Source organism: Lactuca virosa, chromosome 1, assembly GCF_052849685.1.
Source record: "Lactuca virosa cultivar CGN04683 chromosome 1, Lactuca_virosa_CGN04683_v6, whole genome shotgun sequence".
Classification (NCBI taxonomy): Eukaryota; Viridiplantae; Streptophyta; class Magnoliopsida; order Asterales; family Asteraceae; genus Lactuca; species Lactuca virosa.
The window spans coordinates 248,803,105-248,831,049 of record NC_136426.1 but is presented as its reverse complement, the minus strand read 5'-3'; the positions used below and the strand labels follow the sequence as shown (position 1 = coordinate 248,831,049).

Genomic DNA, 27,945 nt, shown 5'->3' with positions numbered 1-27,945 from the left:
TGAAATCCTTATGACTTATAGCACTTAAATCAAGTGTTTTACATGTCTTAGGATGTCTTAAACTTGGTTAATTAGTTGTTTTATGACTAATTGGATACATATATGGGATTATATGTTAACTAGGATCATTGTGTGTGTACAAGTCTTCACTTGACACTTAGGATCCTACATCATTCAGTTCATCCACAACCACCCACTACAGGTGAGTTCATACCCCTTAATCAATCTTTTAAATGATTTTAAATGCTTTCATGGGGGGGGGGGGGGAATACAAGTAGAAAACAGGAAGTTATAGAATCAATCACATGTGATTTATAACTGTGTTTTCAACCAACTGATTTCACATACTTCAAAAATGTGATAAATACAATAGTTTTCGGCTGTTTTATACTTTGTTATCAAATGATTTGCTTTTGAATATTTTATAAACTGACATCAATTCATCATTATTTATTGTTCAAAACTCTTAAATGTTTTACAAAACCTCTTTCAACTTATTGTTAAAAACCATATCTATACACTTATGTTTCATATGCATATGTATTGATATGAGAACTTTCATTCTTTCTTCAGTTCCAACACTCTTGTGTAGCAAGGGTGTATAAACCTACTTGGACATTCATTTTACATTCCAGTAAACTATTATAGGTATAGTTTAGGGGATACAAACTACTATTCCTATTACAAGGAATTACACAAGAGTCAGTTCATTCATGAGTCTATACTAATACATTACATGCTATATGAAGAGATATTATTACATGGATACCATTACATGGATACTTTTACATGGATTCTGTTACATAGATACTATATGATGAGATACTATTACATATTATATGTGTAGATACTATTATATATGTACGGGACTAACCATTCTACACCCAGCTGTTAGCTACAGAGGGAAAATGCACATCGACGGATGTCTACGGTTAATACTATTCGGCAATTACTATGTCGTGTTTATCCTAGTACCAAAGGATAATACTTAAATGATTATATAATTTCCCTTTTACTTTTATTTTGTGACACATTCACATAAACGATGAGGTAGACTATATTTTTATAATAATAGTCGCACATGGGAAAAACTTTCATTGATACAGAAATGCAACTTTCAAAACATTCAGGTCTTGGTATAAGACTAGCTTTTATACTAGTAGGAAATATGGGATTTTCTAGGGTTTTCACACTTATACTAAATGTTTCATCAAATATTTACAAGTCTTTCATAACAACTTTTCAAATCAATGGCACCATAGTACTTATGAATTCACCAGCTTTATGTTGATCTACACTTTCAAAATAACTTGTATTCTCAGGTCACCAGTAGACAGGTACGATGACCAGGTTTTGAGAAGACGGAGCACAGACAAGACTCGTCTTTTATTTTTATTACATATTTTGGTGTCTTATTACTATGAAAGAACACTCATGTATTAAAACTTTACTTTTAATGCAATGGATGATGTTGTTGCTTGTTTACTACTTTGCACTGTTATGATACTTTACATGACATCCTCCACCCCTGAACGTTTCCGCCGTTCTTGGTTTTGGGGTGTGACAATGATTTCATAATTTTGTTGATTTATGTTGATGATATGTTGATTGTTGGCAAGAATGCGGAGAGAATTGTTCAGCTGAAAAACAATTGAGCAAGTCTTTTGCTATGAAAGACTTGGGGCCGACAAAACAGAGTCTTGGCATTCGGATTACTAGAGATAGAGCTTCAAAGAAGTTGCATATGTCACAAGAGCAATACATTGAGAAGGTGCTTTGCAGATTCAACATGGATAAAGCTAAAGTGGTTAGTTCGCCTCTAACTACCAACTTTAAGCTGACTGATAGAGATTACCCTTCTACTAAGAAGGAGATTGAAGAGATGGATAGAGTTCCATATGCATCAACCATTGGGAGTTTGATGTATGCAATGGTGTGTACAAGGCCAGATATTGCCCATGCAGTTGGTGTTGTTAGTCGGTTTTTGTCAAATCCGGGAAAGAAGCATTGGGAAGCAGTTAAGTGGATTTTCAGATATCTACGTGGTACTTCAAAATTGGGTATAACATTTGGAAATGGAGCACCTATGCTTGTTGGTTATATAGATTCTGATATGGCAGGAAATAAGGACAACATGAAATCCACTTCTGGATATTTGATGACTTTTGCAGGGGGAGCTGTGTCATGGCAGTCACGACTGCAAAAGTGTGTTGCCTTGTCCACCACTGAGGCTGAGTATATGGCAGCAACAGAAGCATGCAAAGAGTTATTGTGGATAAAAAGATTTATGCAAGAGCTTGGATTTATACAACAACGCTACGTGGTTCTTTGTGATAATCAAAGTGCCATTCACCTTGCTAAGAATTCTATGTTTCACAAAAGAACAAAACATATCAATGTGAGGTATCATTGGATTAGAGATGCTCTTGAAGACAACTTGTTTGAACTTGAGAAAGTTCATATTGATGATAATGGTTCCGATATGTTGACTAAAGCTTTAGCAATGGAGAAGTTGAAGATATGTTGCTCAATCGCCGGGATGGTGAACTCTTTCTCATAGGCCAAAAAGGGGGAGATTTGTTGGGTTTTCTCTTGGGTTTTTTAGCCTATGAGGAAAGCCCACTTCTTTAGCCCATGTATATATATGTGTTACATGCCCTAATTTCAACAACACACAATACTTTTCAGCCACCAAGAAAGTTAGAAAGAGTAAGAAGCAAAAGAGGGTTTTTCACAATTCCCGTTTTTGAAGATACACCTGTATTTTTTGGTAATTTCCCGGAGATCCAACGGTCCATTTTCTCTCATTTTTGGACAGCAGCTTCCAACATCGAGGCCTTCAGATCCAATGGTTGAATTGTCGCGATCAGCTCCAGAGACTCGGGAATCATCGCTTCTGTTTGCTGCTGGAAATCAGGAACGTTTTTGGTGATATTTTTCTTTGTCTTTGCTTATTTGATTCCATATGCTTGATGTGATTTAGTTCCAAGTATATGATGATTATTCTATGCCTCTAGTACATCTAGAGAAGACTTTGTATTGCTCTAATATTGGTGATAGTGGATTTGAAGCGGCTCTAGTAGTCCCGTGGTTTTACTCTCCTTTCTTGAGAGGTTTCCACGCTAAAATTCCGGTGTATTTATTGGTTGATTACTTATCGTTTTGGGTTGATTATATTGATCATATAACTTGCATTAGGGCTGATTTGTTGCAAGTGAAATTATCCTATTTGTTTGCATCCTAAAAGGTTCATTCAAGACGGGAATAGTTTAGTCAAACGAAGTATTATTTCGCATTGTTATTTACCGTTGTGGCTGTGTTTTCCCATCACTATCTGACACAAAATTAATCTACCAAAATGCCGCAATGAATATCTCACGTCTAAAGGAAACTAATCATCATATTAAAACTATCTTCCGAAAGAAACTATTTGTCATCTGGCGCTTGGCATGGGTAACGGCTACTATGATTATAAAAACATAAAACAATAAATACATTATATGATTGTTACAAATTTAGTACTTGATATTAAAGTTAAAAGAAATAAATTAATTAGTTAAAATTATAAAATATAAATAAAATGTAGAATAAAATATAATTTAATAAAAAATAAACACCAATTGAAAACAACGCTTGATAAGTGATAATATTTTTTATCAAATAAATTTAGTATATTATTAATCTTTTGAAAAAAAAAAGACCTACGAAAGTAATAATAAAAGACTTTACACCGTCCTGGAGATTATATAGGATAATACACTTGTTTATTCCCCTTTAATAACGTGCATATAACGCATTTTCCGCAACTTAATTATCCTCGACTTTTATGTACGTTGACTTCCCAAGAGGACTCCGTATATAAATTCTTGTCTAACTCTTCGTTCAAAAATCCATTCACAGTGACTAAAAAAGGTGCTGTTGGTACGGTTTCAATCAGTTGGATAAATTGAGGTATTTTCAATAAATCGTCTACTAAGTTCATTCTTTTATGATTGTATCTGGGGTTACTCATGCGTACTATCAGTACACAGGGAATTAAGCAGCCTGAGAGATGGAGAGGTCACTCCCACCACTATCAGTAAACACCTCAGACCAGATGCAGATGCAGCAGCAGCATAACCAAATCGCGATTCCAATTGGTCCGCCACCACCACTGCCACTAAATCTACCATGTGGACAGCTAATTGAAGGTACTTTCTAAACTACATGGTAACCTAACGGTATCATGTGTTTGAAAAGATTTCTCTCCCCCAGTTGGTGTTTAGCTTCAAATTTAAAGCAGTTCAAAAAAAAAAAAAAAACACTACGGAATGTTACCTGCAAAGATCAAATTTAATGCAAGTTAAATTCATCGGAATAAGAGAAATTTGATCAGTTATCTCAAAGAGTTCCTCAGGCGAAAAATAGTTGGCAGCAGCACTACGAACACAAGGGTTTGTTTCTTTTAGTCAATATGCCAAATGGTAACAAACTAATTGTTTTTTACAAAATATTATTGTCTTAAAGAAAGAGATAATAACTTGTAAGGGTAACATACTTCCGGATTTTATATATGTTTAGTTATTAAGCTTATTTTTGTGTTCGATCTACCATCGAATGTTTTTTTTTTCTCTACAAATTTGGTCAAAAAAACTTTTTTTCTACACATTTTACCATTTATCTTACATAACTTTTTCAAATAAAAACCATTTCAAAAATACAAATATTTAAATGTATAATATATAATTTTACATTTAAAACTCATATATATATATATATATATATATATATATATATATATATATATATATATATATAGGTTCCCTTGAGATTCAAAATAAAATAGAGATCTTGAGATTCAACATCAGCTGTATAATTCACATCTATCGTTCTAACCCTCCAAGGTATCGGTGCTGCATGTTAGTTATAATCATAAATGATTATGTAGCGTCACCGGTTCCTTTCACCTCCGCCACCTTCCCCACCACCACAACCGCCACCGTCACCACCACTACTACCAGCCAACCACACAACTACCACCTCTGTCACTTATACTATCGTCACCTCTTCCACCACTACCTATTTTGCTACCAACCGTTATAATTATATATGATTAGGCATATACGTATAAACATTTATAATCATATATGATTAGACCTCTCTGCCATATAATCATTTATGATTAGGCATACCCCGTTGCTACCGGTACGCTGGAGCGTTAGAGCGACAAATATGAAATATGCGATTGAAGTTGAATCTCAAGATCTTTATTTTTTTTAATCTCAACTGAACCGTCTCTTGTGTGTGTGTGTGTGTCTATATATATATATATATATATATATATATATATATATATATATATATATATATATATATAGGCTTAGGTTATTGTATTGTAACTAATTATTATGTGGATGTACGATTGATTGTGGGCGAATAATTTTACTTATTTTAAGAAAGTGAATAATACATATTATTAAATTAAAGATAATTAAAAAATACCATCTAATTTTATTCTAAAGGTATTTTAGTCAATTAAAATAAATTTAAAAAAAAGAAAATTGCAGATTTGAAAGAATAATTAATTCTCTAAACTTTAAAAATCTGATTTTTTGGATAATAAATATATTAATTCGGACATTCTAAAAGATTGTGTTTATGATTATTTTGAAAAAAAAACATTAAATTCTGACACAATATTATAAACATATATTATCAAGATTAATAATTTTTAATGAATACAAATTTTATACGAAAAGAATTTTAATATCTTAAAATCAATGATTACATTCGTTCTTAACAAATAAAACTATGAACATACATAAATAACATTCATTCTGAAATAATATACATAATAATGGCTAACAATTATATTTATTCTGAAAGAATAAAACTGAGAATGATTGTAAGTCAAATAAAAACATTGAAATCTAAGTAAACACTAATACATTTTGATAGAATATCATTGCTAATAATTCTGACAGAAAAAAAATATTAATCCACTCTGAACGAATATTGTTGTTTTACTTTCCATTCTTCACCAGGCTTCAAACCGAGTTTCCATTCTTCACGAAGCTTCTTTTTCTTTACTTGATGTTATTTCATTTAAAGTTTATAGCTTCATAAGAATTTATAACCTTCTTAAACCTTGCTTCATTGTTGTACACACAAAAAAAAACATTACAATTTGCTTAAACATGAGAATTTCTAGTCGGAAGGTTACAAATTCATTAGTGACTAAATCACTTAAAATGTTATCAAAAAGAAGCTTACAAATTTTTGATACCAGTCTTTTTCACGTGTTAACATCAATTGATTCAAAATTAGTAAAACATGCCCTCAACAAGCTAGCCAATATATAATCACCTCATATGGCTCCTTTATGAAAAGAAAATGATGATTGTCATTAAAATGTGCAAAACCTGTGTTTGGCCATTGTTAAAGAAAACATACCACCACAACCCAAGCTGCTAATGCGTTATAATCACATGAACCAAAATATGGGTTTTGCCTAATCAGAGTTTAGACACGCTAAAAAGGTAAACTGAAAGAGGGCAATATATGCATCACTTTATCATCATCGTCATCTAGTCCAATAAGTCATCACCCAATGACTTGACTTCAAACCCTAAAAAATGATGTCTTAGCAGTAGCTAAACTAGGGTTTGATTTCTTCTCATCAAAGACTAACAAGGAACCAATTGGAACACCACCCACAACCACCCTAGGGAGGTGGTTGATGAACAACAATGGTAACTGTGGCTAATGGCCACGGTGGTCCTCAGTTAGAGAAAAAAAATCGAGAAGAAGGAAGATAGAAGGAAAGGAAGAAAGAAAAAAAGAACCGGGAAGTTTTACTTGCTGTAGCCGATCCCATAATCAAATTCTTCTTCTTGTTGGACCTTTCCTGCCTCGTCTTCCTCCTTGGATCGACACCACATCTGCTGCTCTTTTCTCCCGATCACAATCTCCTCTTTCTCTCTCGGCTTAAGCAAAAACACGCCATAAAGGTATTTAGGGCTTGGTGGGTCTGTTAAGGCCGAAATTTTGATCATATGGGATGCTAAGAGGTGAAGAGATGAAAGGCTGGAATCGGATGTCGCAACATGAACTGCACTGCGATAAAGGAACAATGTTCCGGCGAAAACACGCCGGCATGGTCATACTCACTGCAAAATTCATCTGAAAGCTGGCGATAGTGAAATTGCTGAATTGATTGGAGATTTGGGGAGAATTGAGTTGAAAATTAGAGAGTAACAATGGAGGGTTTTGGGCGTATGGATATTTAAAGGTCGATGTTTCTTCTATGTAGGGTTTTAAAGCAGTAAATGATTTTGCCTAAATTAAAGGGGTTAATGATTTGTATATTTAATTACCAAAATTAATTAAAAGCTAAGATTACAATTTTACCCTAATCCATGTTTTCAAAATGATGGCTCATATTTAGCCGTACATCCATATAATAATTATTTAGAATATTTGAAGCTTTATATATATATATATATATATATATATATATATATATATATATATATATATATATATATATATATATATATATATATATATATATATGCTTAGGTTATTCTATTTACACTAATTATTGTGTTATTGTATGCATAAATGTGGGCCAATCATTTTACTTAATTTAAAAAAATGATTAATATATATTATTAAATTAAAGATAATTGAAAAATACCATTTAATTTCATTCTAAGGGTATTTTAGACAATTGAGATAAATTTAAAAAAGGAAAATTCCATATTTTTGGGGATAATTAACTCTCTTGATTTTAAAATTCTAATTTTTTTAATTACTTTAATTTTAATTATAACGTAATTTTTATAATTAAACCCGATTTTATCCTGTTAGAATCAGATTCTCTACAAATTTCAGGATACATATTTCTATTAGAATGATATTCTATGCGAATGCCAACACCGACTAATAACACATTTTTGGATACAACTGCAAATTTTTCATTATATTCTTAAAAAAGTAAAAACTTTATATAATAGTCTATGACAATGAAATACTCACTAATAACAAATAAAATATGTATATTATTCGACCATAATATTCTACCAGAATATATTATTACATATACTCCTATCATTCTATTGTAGATTATTCTATCAGAAGAATAACTCTTTCCTTGATCATCCATGAAATTATACATTTAACGAAAATAACTGTCATGAATCAAATCATGTAAGAATAATATTCTATGAGAATGCTTAGAATCACTTTCAAATTTGCGGTCCGTTCTTCAAGCATCAACTTCTGTCAAAACAAAACCAAATTGTAGTTTAGATTCCAATAGAATTGGAATTCATGATTCCATTCCAACAGAATTGGAATTCATGATTCCATTTCAGAAACATTGACGAGCTCTTCAGAAAACAAAGCAAAAATCTTTGCAGCGCTTTTCATTTGTAAAAGAAAAATTGACACAACATTAACATGCAACATACAAAAAAGTTATGAGTTTATTACCATCCATACTTGGCTTGTGTTTCTGCTTTTGTGAGAAAGCCTTTTGAGCGCCTTTCTGCCAATTCCATCTCTTTAGATCTCATATCAAAGTATAAAGATCCAATCTGATGTTTCCTCTTGTGCAGCTTCGTTGGCTTCCCCTTCCCTGAAGAAGCCGGCTGAAAATAATCCAGAATAGGAGACTATAAGTACAATTCTAGAACATCAAAATCATTTTCAATCTTACAAATTGAAACAGGGTTCTTACTTCTTACTATGAGACCAAGAAAATATAACCAATTACCTGATATGAGGGCCCAAAAGCTATTCCAGTTGATTTGACTTGGTCTTCTCATGGTCGATTCTTCATCAGTTCATCCTGACTAACCTCGATTATCTCATGCGGAATCTCATTCCTACGTCTCTTGCCAGGAACCCTCGTCATATTTTGTATAGCGGCTGCTTCTGACATTTCCGGCTGCATATTTCTGTCAATCCAAATTTCTGAAAACCCTAATTCCCAAAATTCAATTGAATCCCCAACGGTGTATTCTTCCGTCGAGCCAATGCCACCGAAGCCCCATCTGTCGTCGGACCCTCTTCTGGTCTCACCCCTCGCTGTTAGAATCAGAAGAGAGTAAGCGGAGAGTTGCTAATCAACCCTTGCTGCCCTCGCTTCACCTTCCTCTCCATCTGATTCAGTCGATTAAACCACCTAAAACACCCCCTTGGAGATCAGCGATCTTCTTTGCCTTCCCCATTCGTGTGGCTGCTGATCGGGCCAGAAAGAAAAGAAAGAAAACGCCGGTGATAGTCGGTCGGCCGGTGCCCCTCAATTTATGTCATCGATCTCCCACAGCTTTCATCTCATTCTTTCCCCTGTGCCCGATCGGTCAAAATGACGATACACAAACCAGAAGCAAAAAACGTAGAACGGGGAACGAGATCGATTTTGTAGTCCATGATTTAAATTGGAGAGATTAGGTTAATACCATGATTATAGGGATTAATTTTGGAAGTTACTAAACAAATTACTAAATTACCCTTATTTAATTATTTAATTATTTAATTTTTTATTTAATTTTGATTGGCCCATATTTATGCATACGATAACACAATACTTAGTTTAAACAAATTATATATATATATATATATATATATATATATATATATATATATATATATATATATATATATATATATATATATAGGGAAAAATGAATATGAGGCTGTTATATATCTAAGCTTAGGTGTGGAACCAATCAAAGCTACGTAGTTTTGATATAAATCCTAACAAATTAGTATTTTGATTTCCTTATTTTTAGTATCTAAAGATCTTCCCCACATACCACTTTAAAATAGGTAATCTATATTCTCGGTTTTCATCTTTCATTATATTGTTCTTCTCCCATCATTCAAAACTTTTTGCCAATAATTCTGGAAATTAATTGTTTTCGATCACCGTCGTCTTCTTTTACTTATAAATTATAAACCAAGTCTCAACTAAGTTTAATGTTTCCACAGTCCAATTGAAAAAAAAAAAAACTTGATTGTTACAGGACACGTATTGATATGCTACCCAATTGAATTTTACCACATGTTATATGATTTCATTTGTGTGTTAAATATGATTTCCATCTTTCAATGATTTAATTGCTAAACATCTTTAGTTTAGTTGGATTTTGCTATGTACGGATACACGCATAATGATAATGTGATGTAGTGATTTCAAATAAAAAAATCGAACGTCATGAGATATATGAAATCCTATCATTATGATTTTCAGAAGCAAAGAATAATGATGAACGGTTCTTGTAAATAAAAATGTGAAACAAGAAGATGAAGTCCAATTCTTAAGATTTTTAAGAATAAAAGAAAAATAAAGGTAGAATGTGTTTAATTTTTATTTTTATGTATCAAAATGAGTAGTTTTGATAGGTTCCACACCTAAGCTTATGTATATAATAGCCTCATATTCACTATCTCCATATATATATATATATATATATATATATATATATATATATATATATATATATATATATATATATATATATATATATATATATATATATATATATATATATATATATATATGGGGCATTCGATTGAAAATCATTGATATTTTACATTCCCAAAGTCGCCATTTTGGATATGGAGATAAATATTTTTTTTTAAACAATAGCGAATTTTTATTATCAAAATAGTTGATCACCAGTGTACGACATTAACTCTTTTTTCATTTCTGCTTTTCCTCTAAGGACTGGGGAACGGTGGGGCCGTGGGGGTAAAGCCCATGGAATTTGATTTGCAGTGGATTTCTAAATATTAGTATGCATATTCTAGAAAGCTTCATTTTTAGGTTGATTTGGCTGAAAAGTAAAACCATATTCTGGCTAATTCTTATGTAAAAGTGAAGATCTGAACATGGAAATTTATCCCGGAGGAACTAATTACTAGTAATTTGCTTTTGAAATTGCTTATGTGAAGGTACTAGAGAAGACTACATCAAGATTTGTGTTCCACTTTTTGAAGCATTAATGAAAGGGGATTGGATAGTTGCTAAAGCCATCTTTGACATAAAACCTGAGCTAGTAAGGTTTGCTGTCACTAAAAATTTTGATACACCACTTCACATTGCAGCAGCTGCAGAAAGCACCAAATATGCGAAAGAATTTGTTGAAAATTTAGTGAAATTGATGGAAAAGAAGGATATGGAATTACAAAATAAAAGTTATAACACTGCCTTCAGTTTAGCAGCTATGGTAGGAAATGTGGAAACAGCAAAAATAATTTTAGAAAAGAACAAAGCTGTGCTGGAAATCCCTGGTAGTCAAGGTATGATGCCACTTTATGTGGCTGCTGTAAGTGAAAATTACGATATGGTGAGGTGTCTCTATGATATCTCTAAAAAAATGTCTGGCGACTTTTGGACGAATGAGACGCGGGGCTGGGTTCTCAAAAAATGTGTCGAAGGTGATCTCTATGGTAAGTAGTTGTTACAAACTCTTAATAATTTATAATGGTTGTTTTTCGTCTACTTTTTAATAACTATTCTTCTGCATTTCTAGATCAAATTGGGCAGTTATTAACTTGGGATAGTTCTTGAGCACATCTCCCCATAAAAACAACTTTATCACCTGATTAGATTTAACCATTCCAATTCAACCATTTTTCTATAACTAATTTTACTAAAATCTTCTCATTTGAATCATTAAAAATATATTATAAGAGAGAGTGACCCATTTCCATACATTTTATGTTCAAAAATTAATGCTTTAACTCTAACCGTGTGGATGATCTTTGCATGAATCATAACATTTTCGCACACCGAACCTTTTGTAGATGTTGCTGGACAAATAGTGAATGATTGCACCCAACTCACCTCCAATAAGAAATTACTCAGCGGTGTACTCTTAGTTTTGGCTCAGAAGACTGATGCATTTAGAGAGAAAAAACCACAGAATATCTTGAGAATTATCGAGTCAAGTAAGTAATTTCCCCTTAAGCAGTCTATTATCTGTTTTTCATTCCTATAAGATAATAGATTGTTTGATTTCCAAAGACGACAATTACATAGGAATATATAAAGAACACCTAAACCCTAATGGCTAAACCCTAAAGGGCTTGGGCCTAAACCCTAATCACTAACATCCCCCTGCAGTTTGATCGGGAGGGGACGATTAAACTGGAAAAATAAACAATAAAGATAAAACATAAAAACTAGATGAAGATAGTGGCAGCTGTGGTGGTAGAGCTTTGACGATGGCGGCTAACATCAACTACTTGTCGGAGAAGAAGAGAGAAGAATCGGCAACTCGAAGCGATTTTGTTGTTGAAGAAGAGAAGAGAGGCCACGACGATGACGATCATGCAACCGGCGGTAGAGAAGTCCGGAGAAAGGCATCAAGAAAGAAAGAGGGCTTGAGATGCGGCGGACGGAGCCAATTCCAGCGAGATCGGCGACTGCAATGTTGATAGACAAAGAGACGACTGTAGATCAGAGACAACTCGGTGGAGAAGGTGACATCGGAGAGAGGCAGCTGCAACATCAGAAGGGGCTAAATCAGAAAAGATATCTGAAGAAGTGGCCAGCCGAGGAGGAGGCGGAAGGTGAGGAGGCATATGTCATCTGTGGAGGTGGTAGAAGTAGACGAGACAATAGAAGAAGCCGATGAAAGGGCGTTGGTTTGGTGCCACCAGCTGTTTTATTATTTAGGTGACGAAGAGAAGAAACGGAAAAATAAGAAACATAATGAAGGCACCTCCAACGACTATGAGAAATGTCGTCGGAGGTGGACGGCAGCGGCTACGAGTTGTGGTCAACAGTAGGGTTCTAATCTAGAGCTCTGATACCATGTAAGATAATAGATTGCTTGATTTCCAAAGACGACAATTACATAGGAATATATAAAGAACACCTAAACCCTAATGGCTAAACCCTGAAGGGTTTGGGCCTAAACCCTAATCACTAACAATTCCTCTTTGGATGTGTAACAACTATATTATAAGCTGTTTTTTACTCTTTTTTTGGAATTAGTTATAAGAAGTTTTTTAATATTCTCTCGATTTTACCGTTTCCAACACCTATCGAGTCAAGTAAGTAATCTGGAAATCTGGGATTGATTTTTGTAGAGCCATGATCTACTAATGCTTGTGATTAGTGATATTATGCATTCATTCTTCATGCCAATTTTTGGGAGTTGGCCATGGCTTGAAGAATTAATAGATATTAAAGTTTGAGGCCATATGCAAGGCTATATTGTTAACAAGTTGGAGAAGATTAATCATTCCAAAATTTGTTTAGGTCATAGATGAACTATAGTTACAATCATATAATGAAACAATTTTTCTGTTAGAATTTAATATATAATAGAAGTCAAGATCATTATGTTGATTCTAAGAATTATTACCTGTGGCACGTATTTTAAATTTATAAGATTTTTGGAGAAGTTTGCATGTAGATCTAGTTGGAATGAAGCATAGATGAACACAAAAGTATAAGAAAGATAAGAGAAAAAGGAATCAACAAGAGGATGTGTCCTATGAAACACAGATGAACACAAGTATAAGAAAGATAAGAGAAAAGGAATCAACAAGAGGATGTGTCCTATACACAAACAAAGACTTTTATTGGACAGTTACAAAGTCTCCTAAGTCCTAACCAAGGCAAGGGTTCAAACAATATCGATTCAAACCAACACAATTCAAACCAACACAATTAATGGTTCAGACGAACTGTTTAAACAAGAAACATAATACTTATTAAATTCTAATTAATAGAGTATAGCTTAAGTTTAACACTTCCCACTAAGGGTAAGCTTGATCCATTCCACCCTTTTCTTTAACAGATTAAAGGCACCAACTATTAGCGGTTTCCACTTCAACTTCTTCAATTCTCCTTCCTCAAACCATTACTTCAACACCAATTTTGAACATTGAAGTAGCTATGGAGAGCATCATCTATAGAAGCAACCATCTTTATATCAGACATCAAACAAGCAAACATAATTCACACTAAGATCTTTTCACTTGGCCTCATACACCATACATTGAAACCTTTTTACAATTTGTCTCTGTAAAAAGGAGGTTCACACTTTCCAAGCAAAAATCATATAAAAAACAAGGTTTTACCTTTTTTTCCTTGTGAATTGGATGGTTTATCAAAAACAACAAATCAAATATATAGCTCCTCAACAGTTTTGTACTTGGTGTTTAAGGCCTGTGTTTCATTTCCCATTTTGCAATCTTGTTTTAGTTGGCCTTGTAGTTTTAGCTTCATTTTTGTATTTTATTCATTCTCTTGTACTGTTCCAGCTCCCAGCTGGGTTTGATTTTTTTTTTCTAATGCATTTTCCTGTTCAAAAAAAAAAAAAAGAAAAAAAAAAGAAAAAAAAAAAAAAACTTAAGTATATACCAACCATGCATTTCAAATACTTGACCATTAGGGGGGGGGGGGGGGGGGGGGGGGGGGGGGGCTTAATAAAGTGGTTTTACACCCACCCCATGTGAGATCCATTGGGAAACTCCACCATAAAAGTCACAAAACCTCATAAAGCAAATGATACCCTTATTTGTCTTGTTATTACTCTTCCTCACCCCTCTCCCCTCTGATCAAACCTGCGTTTTATGCTTCATCTCTAGATCTAGAACAAGGCTCTCAGCCTCTCATACCACTATGTTGGAATGAAGCATTAGATGAACACAGAAGTACCAGAAAGATAAGAGAAAAGGAGTCAACTAGAGGATGGGTCCTATACACAAACAAATACTTTAATTGATATAACATTATAACTCCCAAAAAAATTACATCAGATTTACATACATATAACTATTCTTATAGTGTAACAGTGAATTTTACAACGTCTCCTAACCAATGCTATGATTCAAACTATACCGATTCAAACCAACACAATTAATGGGTCACATATATAGTAACCGTTTTAACCAGAAACATAATACTTATTAAATGTTAGTAATTAAGAGAGTTTAGCTTAACTTTAACAGATCTGAAACCAAATTTGATATCTGTTGCTAACAATATACCCTACCACTGATCCCCTATGCCAATCAGGCCATAGTATTGCAATTTACAGGTTGGGTGTTTGCATAGAATTACATGGGCGTAGCCTCATGTCAGCAAATGGTTTATGGTCTTTTTGATGAAAAATCATGTTTTGAGATCCTCAATAGAGGGTTCAATTGTTCAAGCAGGAACTACAGACTGAGTCCTACGTGAATCCATTTGCATCAATAATTTGTTGCGACTTCCAAAGTACACAAGCAAATTAAAGGCAACTAAGGAATACCATAAATTCATTAGGCATAAAAACATGGTATATAAAGACATGGAAAGAGAACAATGATAATAATATGGGGACCTCAACTAGTAGCTTCTGATATGTGTGAAGCTCCATGTATAATGGCGAATCTACATGGATGATAAGTTGTCAATGGACACCCCTCGTTTTCATAATAAAAGGCTAATCTCTCACTTTAGTCACATGAAACTATAAAAAAAAAAAAAATTTGATTGGACACACATGTTTGCCTTTCTGTTAATCAATATATGATTGTAGGTAGTGATCAACCAAGTAATAGATTATGGACTTTCTATCACGATATTTATGGTATGATGACTTCTTTGTTTTTTGTGTTTGTAGTAAGCGAAGTGAAGTTAGGGCATGCGACGAGGGAAAGCGAAGCCTTGAAATTTTTAAAATTAATTTGGAATAAGATTTCCATATTTCCTAATGATGAGATTGAACAGATACTCCAAGGACCACCTTTGGAAATTGAAGAGGAGAAACATAAAAAAGTAATCTATCCTTCCCGGGTACTTTTTGTTGCTGCAAAACTGGGTAATGTGAGATTCATAATCGTGATTCTTCAGTCATATCCAGATCTAATATGGACGGTAGATGACAAAGGGCTAACTATATTTCACATTGCTGTTAAACATCGACAAGTAAATATCTATAATTTGTTATATGAGATAGGCCCAATCAAAGAGCAAATAACAACTATTGAAGACGAAAATGGCAACAATATGCTGCATTTACTTGCGGAGAGTATCGGGCCAAAACAATTTCAGAAGCTACCAGGAGTTGCTCTACAAATGCAACAGGAGTTGTTATGGTTCATGGTACACCTTTTCATAAAAATGAATATTATTTATTTCTCCATATCGACAATTTTAATTCATTTCAAAGGTAGATTAATACATACATGAATTGTAACCACTATTTTGAATTACTGAATGAATACCATATCTGATCAATGAACAATTATGTATGTGATAAAAAATAACATTTAGTAGTAGTGATGTTGATCTTTTTAAGGCAAATAAGTTGTACTGTGTATATACGCACAGTGTTATGCCCTTCCGAACTAAAGGATTCTAGGAAGTTTGTAAGTACAGAAGCACTCACCTTTGGTTGTACTTATAACAAGACCCCACACATAATTATGAATTATATCCCCATTTTATCTTGACATACAATGTGCAGACATGTCAATATGTTTGTTAGAACGATATAGATGCGAACATGTTATTATATCTGAGTTTTAAGTTCCTAAACTACAAATGACTGGATTTGCATGTGTTGCAGGAAGTAAAGCAGATGATACCTCTTGCTTATAGACAAAGGAAGAACAAACAAGGTGAAACACCACATGACATATTCACAAGGTGCCATGAAAAACTAGTTGTCGATGGTGAGAAGTGGATGAAGGAAACAGCACCGCAGTGTATGGTGGTGGCCGCACTAGTAGCAACCGTAGTATTTGCAGCTGCGTTTACACTTCCAGGTGGCTATGATCAAGACACTGGTCTTCCTATGTTCATCCAAAAAATGGCCCTCACGGTTTTTGTGATAGCAGATGCCATTTCATTAATATCTTCTTGTACATCGATTCTCTTCATGCTATCTTTGTTCATAAGTCGTTATTCAGAACAAGATTTCTTGGAATTGTTGCCCAAAAAGCTGTTTGCGGGTCTTGGAGCACTCTTTTTCTCTGTTGCGGCCATGATGATTGCATTTTGTGCGAGCTTCTTCCTACTTTATAATAAAAATTTCAAATGGGTACCAATCCTGATCACATCATTTTCATTCCTCGTAGTCGAAGTAGTTGCCTTTATGCAAATGCAACTTCAACTTGATGTATTTCTCTTGACATATAGCTCAAAATACCTCTTTAAGTCAACGAAACGTATGCTATACTCTTGAAATCATTGTAATATCTTCTTCAATGATGTAGAATTTACGTCTATCATTGAAATATATTTATATGTGAAACTATATATTTTGAGAACATTATTCCCCACCTTTTTATACATTTTAAATTTTTATAGCTGTCCAAAGCCATCAACAAGATAACTCTAATCAGTAATAAAATGAATTTCACAAATTAATCTTATCCATGTAAACAGTATAGTGACAGGTTGACAAATGTATAAACAATATATTAGTTATGTACATGACAAATCTATCCAATTATTTTTCTATCTCTTGAAAAAATATCTATAATTGTGTTCCATAGAAGGATGGAATTACACAAATTCCTGAACATATACGAGTGCCTTATTTCATGTACCTCTAGAAAAGGAGTATGGAATTCCATTGTACTCAACCCTAACAGGGAAAAGTTCTTTTCAAATGTTAATTGTTGGACTATACACACAAAGTTGTAAATGAAGATCAAAAAGTTATAAATGCCCTTCCATTAAACTTTTTGATAAAAAAATATTACAGCTCAAATACTTCATGACATTATTAAATTGAATATTGCATATCCTCCAAATAACATCACAATATGACTAAAAGATGATGCCATTCAACTTTCCACTTTTTCCACTTGGTATTTCTCCAATACCAGATTTCAAATAAAATTGATGATGCAATAAGTACACCTCAGTAAGCTTTTAAAAGTAATAAGAAGTCAAACTTTCCTCTTGTCTTTTTCCATCATATTTCTTTTACGTTAAAAAGCCAATATTCCCTTTTAACTCTTTCAATGTTCCATGTTTCCATACCATTCAAATTGTTATAAAGAATATATATATACCCCTTGATCCACTTGCTCTTGATTTGTGGAATCCAACAAATAAAATTACTCCAAAAGCGATCTTGAGAAAAAACCATTTTATTATAAAAATCTAGAAATTGACCAAAATACCCCTTAAAACTTTTATTGCACCAAATCTTTAAAACAACAAACAGACTCCTTTTCCCATGCCAACCATGGACTCGAAGCTTCACACTGTCTTGAAAACATCTATCACAATTAAGTGTAACCAAAAAAGACCATAATACCCTTTATTATCATTTTCAGTCCAAAGAAGAGACATGGCAAACAAATTCTTCATTTCCTTATGCCTGCAATAATTTCGATCATTCATATTACCAACTGTCAAGAAAAGACCTGTCACGTTTGACACTAACCAAAAAAAGACCATAATGTCCCTTATTCTTATTCTCACACCGGTTCATTCCTGACCCTTTTATATTTTATTCCAAAAAAACCAATCCCCTTCCAGTTGCAACCAAACCACCACCAAATTAACTAATTTTCAACCCAAAGTTTGTTTAAACTCCAATATTTTCTGTTCATCATCAAAAAAAGTTAATTTTTTCCATTTTCTCCACATACTTCTTATCTCCTTATCAAATCCCAAATACCCATTCTTAAACACTATCAGTTTAGTATGATGTCTTCAAATATGTTAAAAATTACCATATTTTTTCCATTCTTTCCTTTCTTAAATAATTTTTGTTTATGCCCATGCCAAATGTAATTAATCATCAAAAAATATGTTGATAAAGCTTAATAAAAGCAACCTGTAGTTCAGACTCTGGTTTTGCCAACAAATCCATGTCTGCTTTTCTAAGCTGGAAAGTTTTTTCAACAACTTGTATTGGATTTGTACTGAAATTTTTATTTAAATCTATGATATCCATAATAACATGGAAAACTATATTAAAATAAAAAAAGATAACACATAATTAAAAGGTTATAGACTAACCCATCTGTAGGGATATTTGCAATAGTCAGATTCACATGATTTAAAAGATGTCCCATGGTTACCGATAATAAGGTCTAACTCAAACCTTATATTCAACTTAAAAAAATGTTATGTTCATACATGGAAGACGTTTCTAACCTTCCAGTTTTATACATAACTACAGATCCATGTGGTGCCTATAAAATCAATTCATGAACTCCTACAAAAAGAAGAAAGATTGAGATAAAGGTGAGTTACCTTATTAGCTCTTTTTTGATCTCACATTTCTCGAATATGAGGTTTCTTGATGTTCTTCCCAACTTTTTCCTACATGGGTAAACACCGTGAAAAGTTAATAATCACATTGCTATTTTAGATGAAGTATAAATTACAATTCTTAAAATTATTGCAATCACTTTAGATATTGTGCAAAACTCACAGCCATTTCAATTAATGTTCAAAACTCACAACTATTTCATAAAATCAACAAAAAATCACAATTTCAAATATTATGCACAATGTGTCTCTCTCTCTCTCTCTCTCTCTCTCTCTCTCTCTCTCTCTCTCTCTCTTTCTCTCTCTCTCTCTGTGTGTGTGTGTGTTTGAGAAATGTCAAATAAGAGTTGAGAAAAATACTAAACTAACCTTGCCAACACCTGGTGCTTCTTGGCCATTGTTTGTTGTTTTTCTTAAGAAAAGACTAAACTAACCTTGCCAACACTCGGTGCTTCATGGCCACTGTTTGTTGTTTTCCTTGAAAAAGAACTTCCTCAACAATAATCTCTATATAAATCTCAATGAAAGAAAATATCAATTGAAATAAACATCTGTTAGTCATCAATATGTAGCAAGAAAATAGTTGTAATAGAAATTTAATAATACTAATAAAAAGATACTGAAAAAGACAAAATATAAAAAAACCTGCAAACATAAATAAAACAACTTAGTCTTTCAACACATTTAAAAAATTAATAAAATAGCTTGATACCTTATGCAATCCAAGAGCCATCTTGTAAGCCAGATTTTCACTCTAATAGTCTGTAATTAAAATCGACTGTTTAACAGATCATACACAGCCAACCATTCAATCTGTCATTATACAGTTACTTCATAAGATGTGATTTGAAGGTATATATGTCAAATCCTTTTCAGAATCATACACATAAGCAACATTCATTAGAAATCACCCAATCAAAAAAATAATTCATTAGAAATCGCTTAGTTCTAGAGTTCACGAGATACATACAACGAATTGGCATCAAATTCAATACTTGAAGGAAGAAAAATTGACCGGTTTTAAAACAAATCAGGAGATTTTGATGTTGCTCCATTTCATCAACAGCTAACCTAACGGGAACAAATCCAAGCGTATGAAGGATATGAATGAGTACAACTTCTTAAGATATGAAAAATTTGACAGAATTGAAAGAGAGAATCTTACCTTGAGAGCAGTGGAGGATTGATAAACATATAATTTACGCCTGTAAAGTGGAAGAGAAGAAGGTTTGGCGTTTGGATTGAGAGACATTCTATGGTTTTCAATCATTATGCAAGTGATTATAAATGAAAACCGTATAGCAAAAAACATAGCAAATTCCCAAAAATAAACGATAGTTAGATTGAACATTATAATAAAACCAACGATTTAATCAATTTTGAATGGAGGAGATCGTGGGTGCCGGAGAAGATCAGTTGAATCATGAACGTAGTATCGCCGGTAACCAACGTTACAGTTGCAAAGTGGAAGGAGTTATAAACCGAAGAAGCCTCTGTATCGTGATGGTTGAAGAAGTCTTTGGAAGCTGTAAACATCTAACAGCGAACCATCAATTTATAGGCGGATGAGGACGAACTGATGCAGCAGTTACCGACATGGACGCAGTCGATTTATGCTCCATGATTGATCAAATGATTGAAGCAATTGAGACAATTGATGGAACGATTGAAGCAAATACATTGAAATTGAACTCTTATATAGGCCGATTTGTACGACGTGATTGTAGCAGTTATCGATTATACATGGAAGCAATCGTAGGTAGGAGGAGGAGGGTAGAAACCGATCGCTGAACTGCAAAAAACCGCCAAATTGGAGTTTATGTGCGGCTTAAATTGAAAGAACATCGAGTTTAGACGGTTGAGATTTGGAGGAAGGCATAGAATAAATAATGTGGTATAATCCGTAAAAAAAGATATTATACACGGATTTACAATGGGAGGTTAATATATATATATATATATATATATATATATATATATATATATATATATATATATATATATATATATATATATATATATATATATATAGTTATGTTCAAATGTTTCCAACAAATATTGTGTGCATGGATGCACCAATCACAATTAAGCAAATTATTAATTATTTTATTAAATATATAAGGGTAATTATGTAATCTTTCATTTTAATTCTCTATTTAGTCTGATTGTTATCCATTTATATTAGGCAATGATTTATGATTGATTTAGTTATCATTAATTTAATTTTCTTTATATACTCGATTCAAACGTTCCCCACAAACAGATGACAATTGTTGATTCCCCACAAACAGATCACAATTGTCGATTCCATTAGCTGATAATCAATTTGTTTTACACAATTGATGGATGTTCATACTGGAAATCGGAACCAGGTATTCATACATTATTAACAACAACATCAGACCGTGATAATGAAGATTCGATTCAAACATCCCCCACACACCCTTTTACTGTTTTTGCATATACATATGTATCAAATCTGATAATCTTGCACGATAATGAAGATTAGAATCCCGGGAAGGATCTGGGTAATGTCAATGATCCCAAGAATCCGGTGAATGAAGTTGTGAAGGACAAAAGAAGATGTAAAATATGCTTTGGATTTGGTCATGATAGCAGGAACTGTCCTTTTGGATTGAAGAAAGCATAGAACTACAAGAAATTCATCAAATTCGTCGTTTTTAGATATTATTAAGTTTGATTTTAGTAAAATAAAAGTATGTTTTTGATGAATTATATGGTATTATTAAGTTTCATTTCAGTGTAATAAAATTAACGTTTGAAAGGATGTTTGTGTTTTTATGGTATATTTATGTTTTATAGGATCATACAGTTTATCATTCCAACAGAATGTCAAAGAAAAACATTATAGTTATAATTCCAACAGAATGTCAAAAAATAAGGTTCATTGCATTTCATAAAATATGTTTGATGTTTCATAAAATCAAAACACATAATGTCAAAAATAAAATTTGCAAACAATGAGCAATACAATGACTTGAACTTAAACAATTTAAGAGTTAACTGTATTGTAAGCCATATTCCTATAATATTCTACTAGATTGATTTGGAGATAACACATAGTAAACATATTTGTTAGCCATATTGCTACATTATTCTAATAGAATGATATTCAATGAATACAATGTGCATAGTTTTATAAGCCATGTTGATACATCTTATCTGTCATGTTTTGAAGGTAACACAAATTCATAGGTTTTATAAGGCATATTGCTACAGTATTCTGATAGAATTCATTCGAAAATAAAATAATATGCAGAGTTTTAGAATCCATATTGATATATCATTCTGATAGAATTATGTAACGACCCAATTTTCAAAGGTAAAAAATTCATTTTTAATATAGCTAAAACATTGATACCATTTATTCCAAACATTTCAAATCATCAATAAGTAAAACATTTATCAGAGTTCATCCCAAAATCATTCATTGCGGAAATCATAGGTGTGTGCACTGCGATCAATCTGAGCTCTTCTTTTCCAAATCGATGATACCTGAAAACAAAACTGTAAACTGTAAGCACAAAGCTTAGTGAGTCCCCCAGAGCATACCACACACACACAAACCACATATCACATATCCTATTAGCTATAAAAGCTACATGTATCACATATCCTGTTAGCTATAAAAGCTACATATAACACATAAGCCATGCATACATAAACCTAGGAATGACATGGGCTACCCCACATGGTCTTACATCCAACGTGTCATGGGCTCCCACACATGGTCTTTACCTAGGAATGTCATGGGCTACCCGACATGGTCTTACATCCAATTGCCATGGGCTCCCCCCGGGGTCTTCCATGCATTAACACACATAACATATCACATATCACAGAAATATCTACACATAATGCAACATAAACCTGTAAGAATGCCATGGGCTACCCCAAATGGTCTTTACCTAGGAATGCCATGGGCTACCCCACATGGTCTTACATCCAATGCCACAGGCTCCTGTTGGGTTTTGAGCATTCTAACACTTCCTAAGTGTACATGCAACCCTATTAAACCTTGGATCTATGTTTGTCTAAGATACATGCAAAATATTATTTTCCAAGGTTTATAACCTATCTAGCATGACATGGGGTACTTTTAACCATAAAAGAACTAGATGAATTACATACCTTTTGTTGATTGTTGATTCCTTGGAGTTTGAGAGCCAAGCACCAATAATGTGAATGCCTCAAATGGAAATCACAAATCACCACAAACTTGGAAAATGTATGAGAGAGTATACTAACTCTTGATTTTGGCCACCACACTTACACACACATTAGTCTCTTTTTCATGCAACATAAGCTTGTTTATATAGTGTACATGGTTAGGGTGAAACCCTAATAACCCATGTCTTTTCCTCTTCCAAGGATCCATGGGTAAAAGCTCCATGGATCATCCATGGACTTCCATATAAGCTTAGCCCATTCCAAATGAGTGTTAGCCCACACCATATAAATATAATAGCCCATGATTTAATTAGTCTTCCTTTTAATCACTAAATTAATTCATAATTAATTCAAGATTAAAACTAATTAGCTAACATGACTTTATATTAATATATTATAACTTATAATATATTAATAAATCGTAAGTATACAACTCTCATAAAATTATCCATAACTAATTTGGGTGAAGTGCAACCCAAATGGACTATGCCGGGTCGGGTCAAGTATATACCAAATAAGTTATGGACTTAGACATCTTATCCAACAGACTCCCACTTGGATAAGTCTAATAATTGTATTTGCCTATATTACTTCAGGAACCAACCGACAATCGTAGCTCTCGAAAACTCTTGTGAACTATGAAGCGCCATTTTAGATAAGTGATCATATAATCCTCTGCTCTCATGATATCAGCCGGACAAATACATGGAACAATGTCTTACTTATTGTCTAGCAGTTGTTTCTCGATTTCCGATTTGTTTGACAAAGAACTTAACTGAACACATCAATTTAGTTCTGACCGGGCCCGGTACATGGGTCAACACAAAATCATCGAGGGGCCCAGATATCGCTTCTATTTCTAGAAGGAACAGATAAACTTCGACTCATATGCTTGTTCTACTACTTATTGAATTGCACACAAAGGCACGTTTTATAACATCAAGTTACTGATGCGTTTACGTGCAATCAATGCACAACCAACTCATAGGTAACAACTCATATCTCTAGGTTTGAAGACTTATATGATATTACCGTCTCACGATCACTCGAGATAAATTCCATGAAGTGATACAAGTGAGCGTGGGTTTATTCCAATACTCATAACTTATGAGTACTCATGAATGTTGTAGCAACCATTGCTATGTCTAAACACCTTTAGCCATCTACAAACCCAATTCATGACAATCTTGATTCATACCTACTTCCGACGTATGACCGATTGTGGAGGTTTGAATAAATTAATTATTCTGGAAGTCAAAACATGCAAAACTGAAACAATAGTAAATAATTGACAATGATAGTAACACTTTACTCATAAATAAATCACACATTTTATTCATCATCAAACGTCGATTACATTTTACAAGTTTCAGAAAAATTATCTAATCTGTAAAACTAATATCATCCCTCAGCCCGATGCGCCTCGCATGCTGCAAATGCTTCACCCTCGTCAGTCCCTTCGTAAGGGGATCCGCAGGGTTCTCATCTGACGATACCCTCTTTGCCACGAGGAGTCCCTCTTCTATCTTGTGTCTTATGAAGTGATATTTTCTGTCAATGTGTCGGGATCTGCCATGATCTCTTGGTTCCTTGGCTAAGGCAACCGCACTATTGCTGTCACAAAAAATCTCCATAGGCTCCTTAATAGCTGGTACAACTCCAAGGTCTCCGATGAAGTTCCTCAGCCATATCGCCTCCTTTGCCGCTTCACTCGCTGCTATGTACTCTGATTCACAAGTCGAATCAGCTACAGTCTCCTGTTTGGAACTCTTCCAAGTGATTGCCCCTCCATTTAAGGTAAAGACCCAGCCCGACTGAGAGCGGAAGTTATCCCTATCAGTCTGAAAGCTAGCATCACTATACCCTACTACTCTCAAGTCATCACTCCCACCAAGGGTAAGGATCCAATCCTTAGTCCTCCGCAGGTACTTGAGAATATTCTTTACCGCAGTCCAATGAGCCTTGCCAGGGTTCCCCTGATATCTGCTGACCATGCTCAAAGCGAAGGCCACATCAGGACGAGTACAAGTCATAACATACATGATCGAACCAACAGCGGAAGCATAAGGTAATCGACTCATCTCAGCTATCTCATCTTCTGTAGTCGGGCTCTGAGCCTTGCTCAATTTGGCATTGCTTTGGATCAGTAATTCTCCTTTCTTTGAATTCTGCATGTTGAACCTTTTCAACACCTTATCCAAGTAGATACTCTGACTAAGTCCAATTAGTCTTTTACTCCTTTCTCTTAATATCCTTATCCCTAGGATATAGGTAGCTTCTCCAAGGTCCTTCATAGCAAAGCACTTCTCAAGCCAGGACTTAACCTTCTGCAAGGTTGGGATGTCATTTCCTATGAGTAGTATGTCATCCACATACAGTACCAAAAAGCTAACTATACTCCCACTAGCTCTGACATACATGCAGGACTCATCTTCACTTCTTGAGAAACCAAACTCTTTGACCTTCTCATCGAAACAAAGATTCCAACTTCGAGATGCTTGTTTCAATCCATAAATGGATTTCTCAAGCTTGCACACTCTATTGGGGTACTCTGCACTGACAAAACCTTCTGGCTGATTCATGTAAACATCCTCAGCCAACTTTCCGTTAAGGAAAGCGGTTTTGACATCCATTTGCCATATTTCATAATCATGAAATGCAGCAATGGCTAGCATAACCCTAATAGACTTAATCTTTGCTACTGGTGAAAAGGTTTCATCATAATCAATAGCCTGAGTCTGAGTAAACCCCTTCGCAACCAGTCGAGCCTTATAAGTGTGCACCTTCCCATCCATGTCGGTCTTCTTCTTGAAGATCCATTTGCACCCGACTGTCTTGCGGCCTGGTACATTGTCAACCAAGTTCCAAACTTGATTGTCATACATGGACTGTATCTCGTTGTCCATAGCCTCCTTCCATTTAGCAGACTCTGGGCCTGCCATGGCTTCCTTAACACTATTAGGTTCATCCAGATTTACCAGTGTACTGTCACTGATAAATGTATCACCTTCCGTAGTAATATGAAATCCATAATAAAACTCAGGTGTGTTCCTAACCCTTGTGGAATGCCTCGGAAGTATAGACTCGTCAGCTGGATCAACAGGAATTTCCTCCTCAAGTTGATTGCTAGTGTCTGAGGTTCCTTCATCAATTGAGTCTTGAATTTCTTCAAGGTCAATTTGCCTCCCACTGTCTCCTTGGTTTATAAATTCTCTCTCTAGAAAGACCCCTCTCCTAGCCACAAAGACCACATTCTCACTAGGTCTGTAGAAGAGGTAACCAAAGGATTTTTGTGGGTAGCCGATGAAAATACACCTTTCACTTCGAGGTTCGAGCTTGTCATGAGTCTCGCGCCTCACGAAAGCCTCGCAACCCCAAATCTTGATGTGGTCCAAATTGGGAACTTTCCCAGTCCACATTTCATGAGGTGTTTTGGCAACCTTCTTTGTAGGGACTAGATTAAGGATGTGGGCGGCAGTCTCTAAGGCATACCCCCAAAAAGAGATTGGTAGCGAAGCTCGACTCATCATAGAGCGAACCATGTCCAACAAAGTTCGATTACGCCTCTCAGCCACACCATTCAGCTGTGGTGTCCTGGGAGGTGTCAATTGTGAGACAATCCCACACTCCTTAAGATAGTCGAGGAACTCAGTACTAAGATACTCACCACCTCGATCGGATCGAAGCATCTTAATGTTCCTGCCCAATTGATTTTCTACTTCCTGTTTAAACTCTTTAAACCTTTCAAAAGTTTCTGACTTATGTTTGATTAAGTAGACATAACCATATCTACTAAAATCATCAATAAAGGTCACATAATAGCGATTAGCATCCCTTGTGGCGGTTTTGAATGGTCCACATACATCAGTATGTATAAGGTCCAACAAACCCTCACCCCTTGCACAAGTACCAGTGAAGGGTGATTTTGTCATTTTCCCAAGTAGACAAGACTCACAACTATCATCCGACTTGAGGTCGAATGACTCCAAAACTCCATCCTTTTGGAGCTGGCCTATGCGTTTCTTGCTTACATGTCCAAGACGACAATGCCACAAAGATGCTTTATCCAAGCTAGTAGAAGAATCAATACACAATACATTATTCCCTAAATTATCTACAACCGATACAGCTTCATACACACCATTACAAGGTAATGCTTTAAAATAAAGAATATTATTAAAGAAAGCATTAATACTACCAACTTCATTATCAAAAGAAAAGGTAAAACCTTGTTTGTACAAAGCATGAAAGGAAATAATATTCCTCGCCATTTCAGACGAGTACACACATTTATTCAAATCTAACTTTAACCCACTATCTAGCAACAAAGTATAAACTCCAATCTTGGTAACAGGTGCAACCTTCTTGTTCCCCATGATTAAGTTTATCTTTCCGTGCTCCACATCCTCACTTCTTCTTAGGCCCTGCAAGTCACAACAGATGTGAATACCACAACCTGTATCAAGAACCCAAGAATTAGAATATGGTGAGTTATTAGACAATATAGTGTAAATACCTGC

The 27,945-nt window shown here is 34.2% G+C and overlaps 1 protein-coding gene and 1 long non-coding RNA gene across 4 annotated transcripts; one reads left to right on the top strand and one right to left on the bottom strand.

Moving 5' to 3' along the window:
* Nucleotides 1–3,836: 3,836 nt before the first annotated feature.
* LOC145165867 (uncharacterized) lies at nucleotides 3,837–17,268 on the top strand. Of its 3 annotated transcripts, none has more exons than XM_079084786.1 (6): nucleotides 3,837–3,951; nucleotides 4,025–4,190; nucleotides 10,945–11,442; nucleotides 11,800–11,943; nucleotides 15,618–16,099; nucleotides 16,566–17,268. In XM_079084786.1, the coding sequence occupies exons 2-6, from the start codon at nucleotides 4,052–4,054 to the stop codon at nucleotides 17,181–17,183; spliced, it is 1,881 nt and encodes a 626-aa protein (XP_078940912.1). In that variant the 5' UTR covers nucleotides 3,837–3,951; nucleotides 4,025–4,051; the 3' UTR covers nucleotides 17,184–17,268. The 3 variants fall into 3 exon arrangements, with proteins under 3 accessions (XP_078940912.1, XP_078940909.1, XP_078940913.1); XM_079084783.1 differs by having other exon boundaries at nucleotides 3,843–3,951; nucleotides 4,032–4,190; XM_079084787.1 differs by lacking the exon at nucleotides 3,837–3,951 and having other exon boundaries at nucleotides 4,054–4,433.
* Nucleotides 17,269–18,083: 815 nt separating this feature from the next.
* LOC145109057 (uncharacterized) lies at nucleotides 18,084–21,085 on the bottom strand. Its single transcript, XR_013708729.1, has 5 exons — nucleotides 20,400–21,085; nucleotides 19,947–20,305; nucleotides 19,604–19,741; nucleotides 19,217–19,285; nucleotides 18,084–18,332 (listed from the first exon to the last, which is right to left on the bottom strand). It is a non-coding gene; the product is annotated as an uncharacterized LOC145109057 (long non-coding RNA).
* Between the last annotated feature and the right edge of the window lie 6,860 nt (nucleotides 21,086–27,945).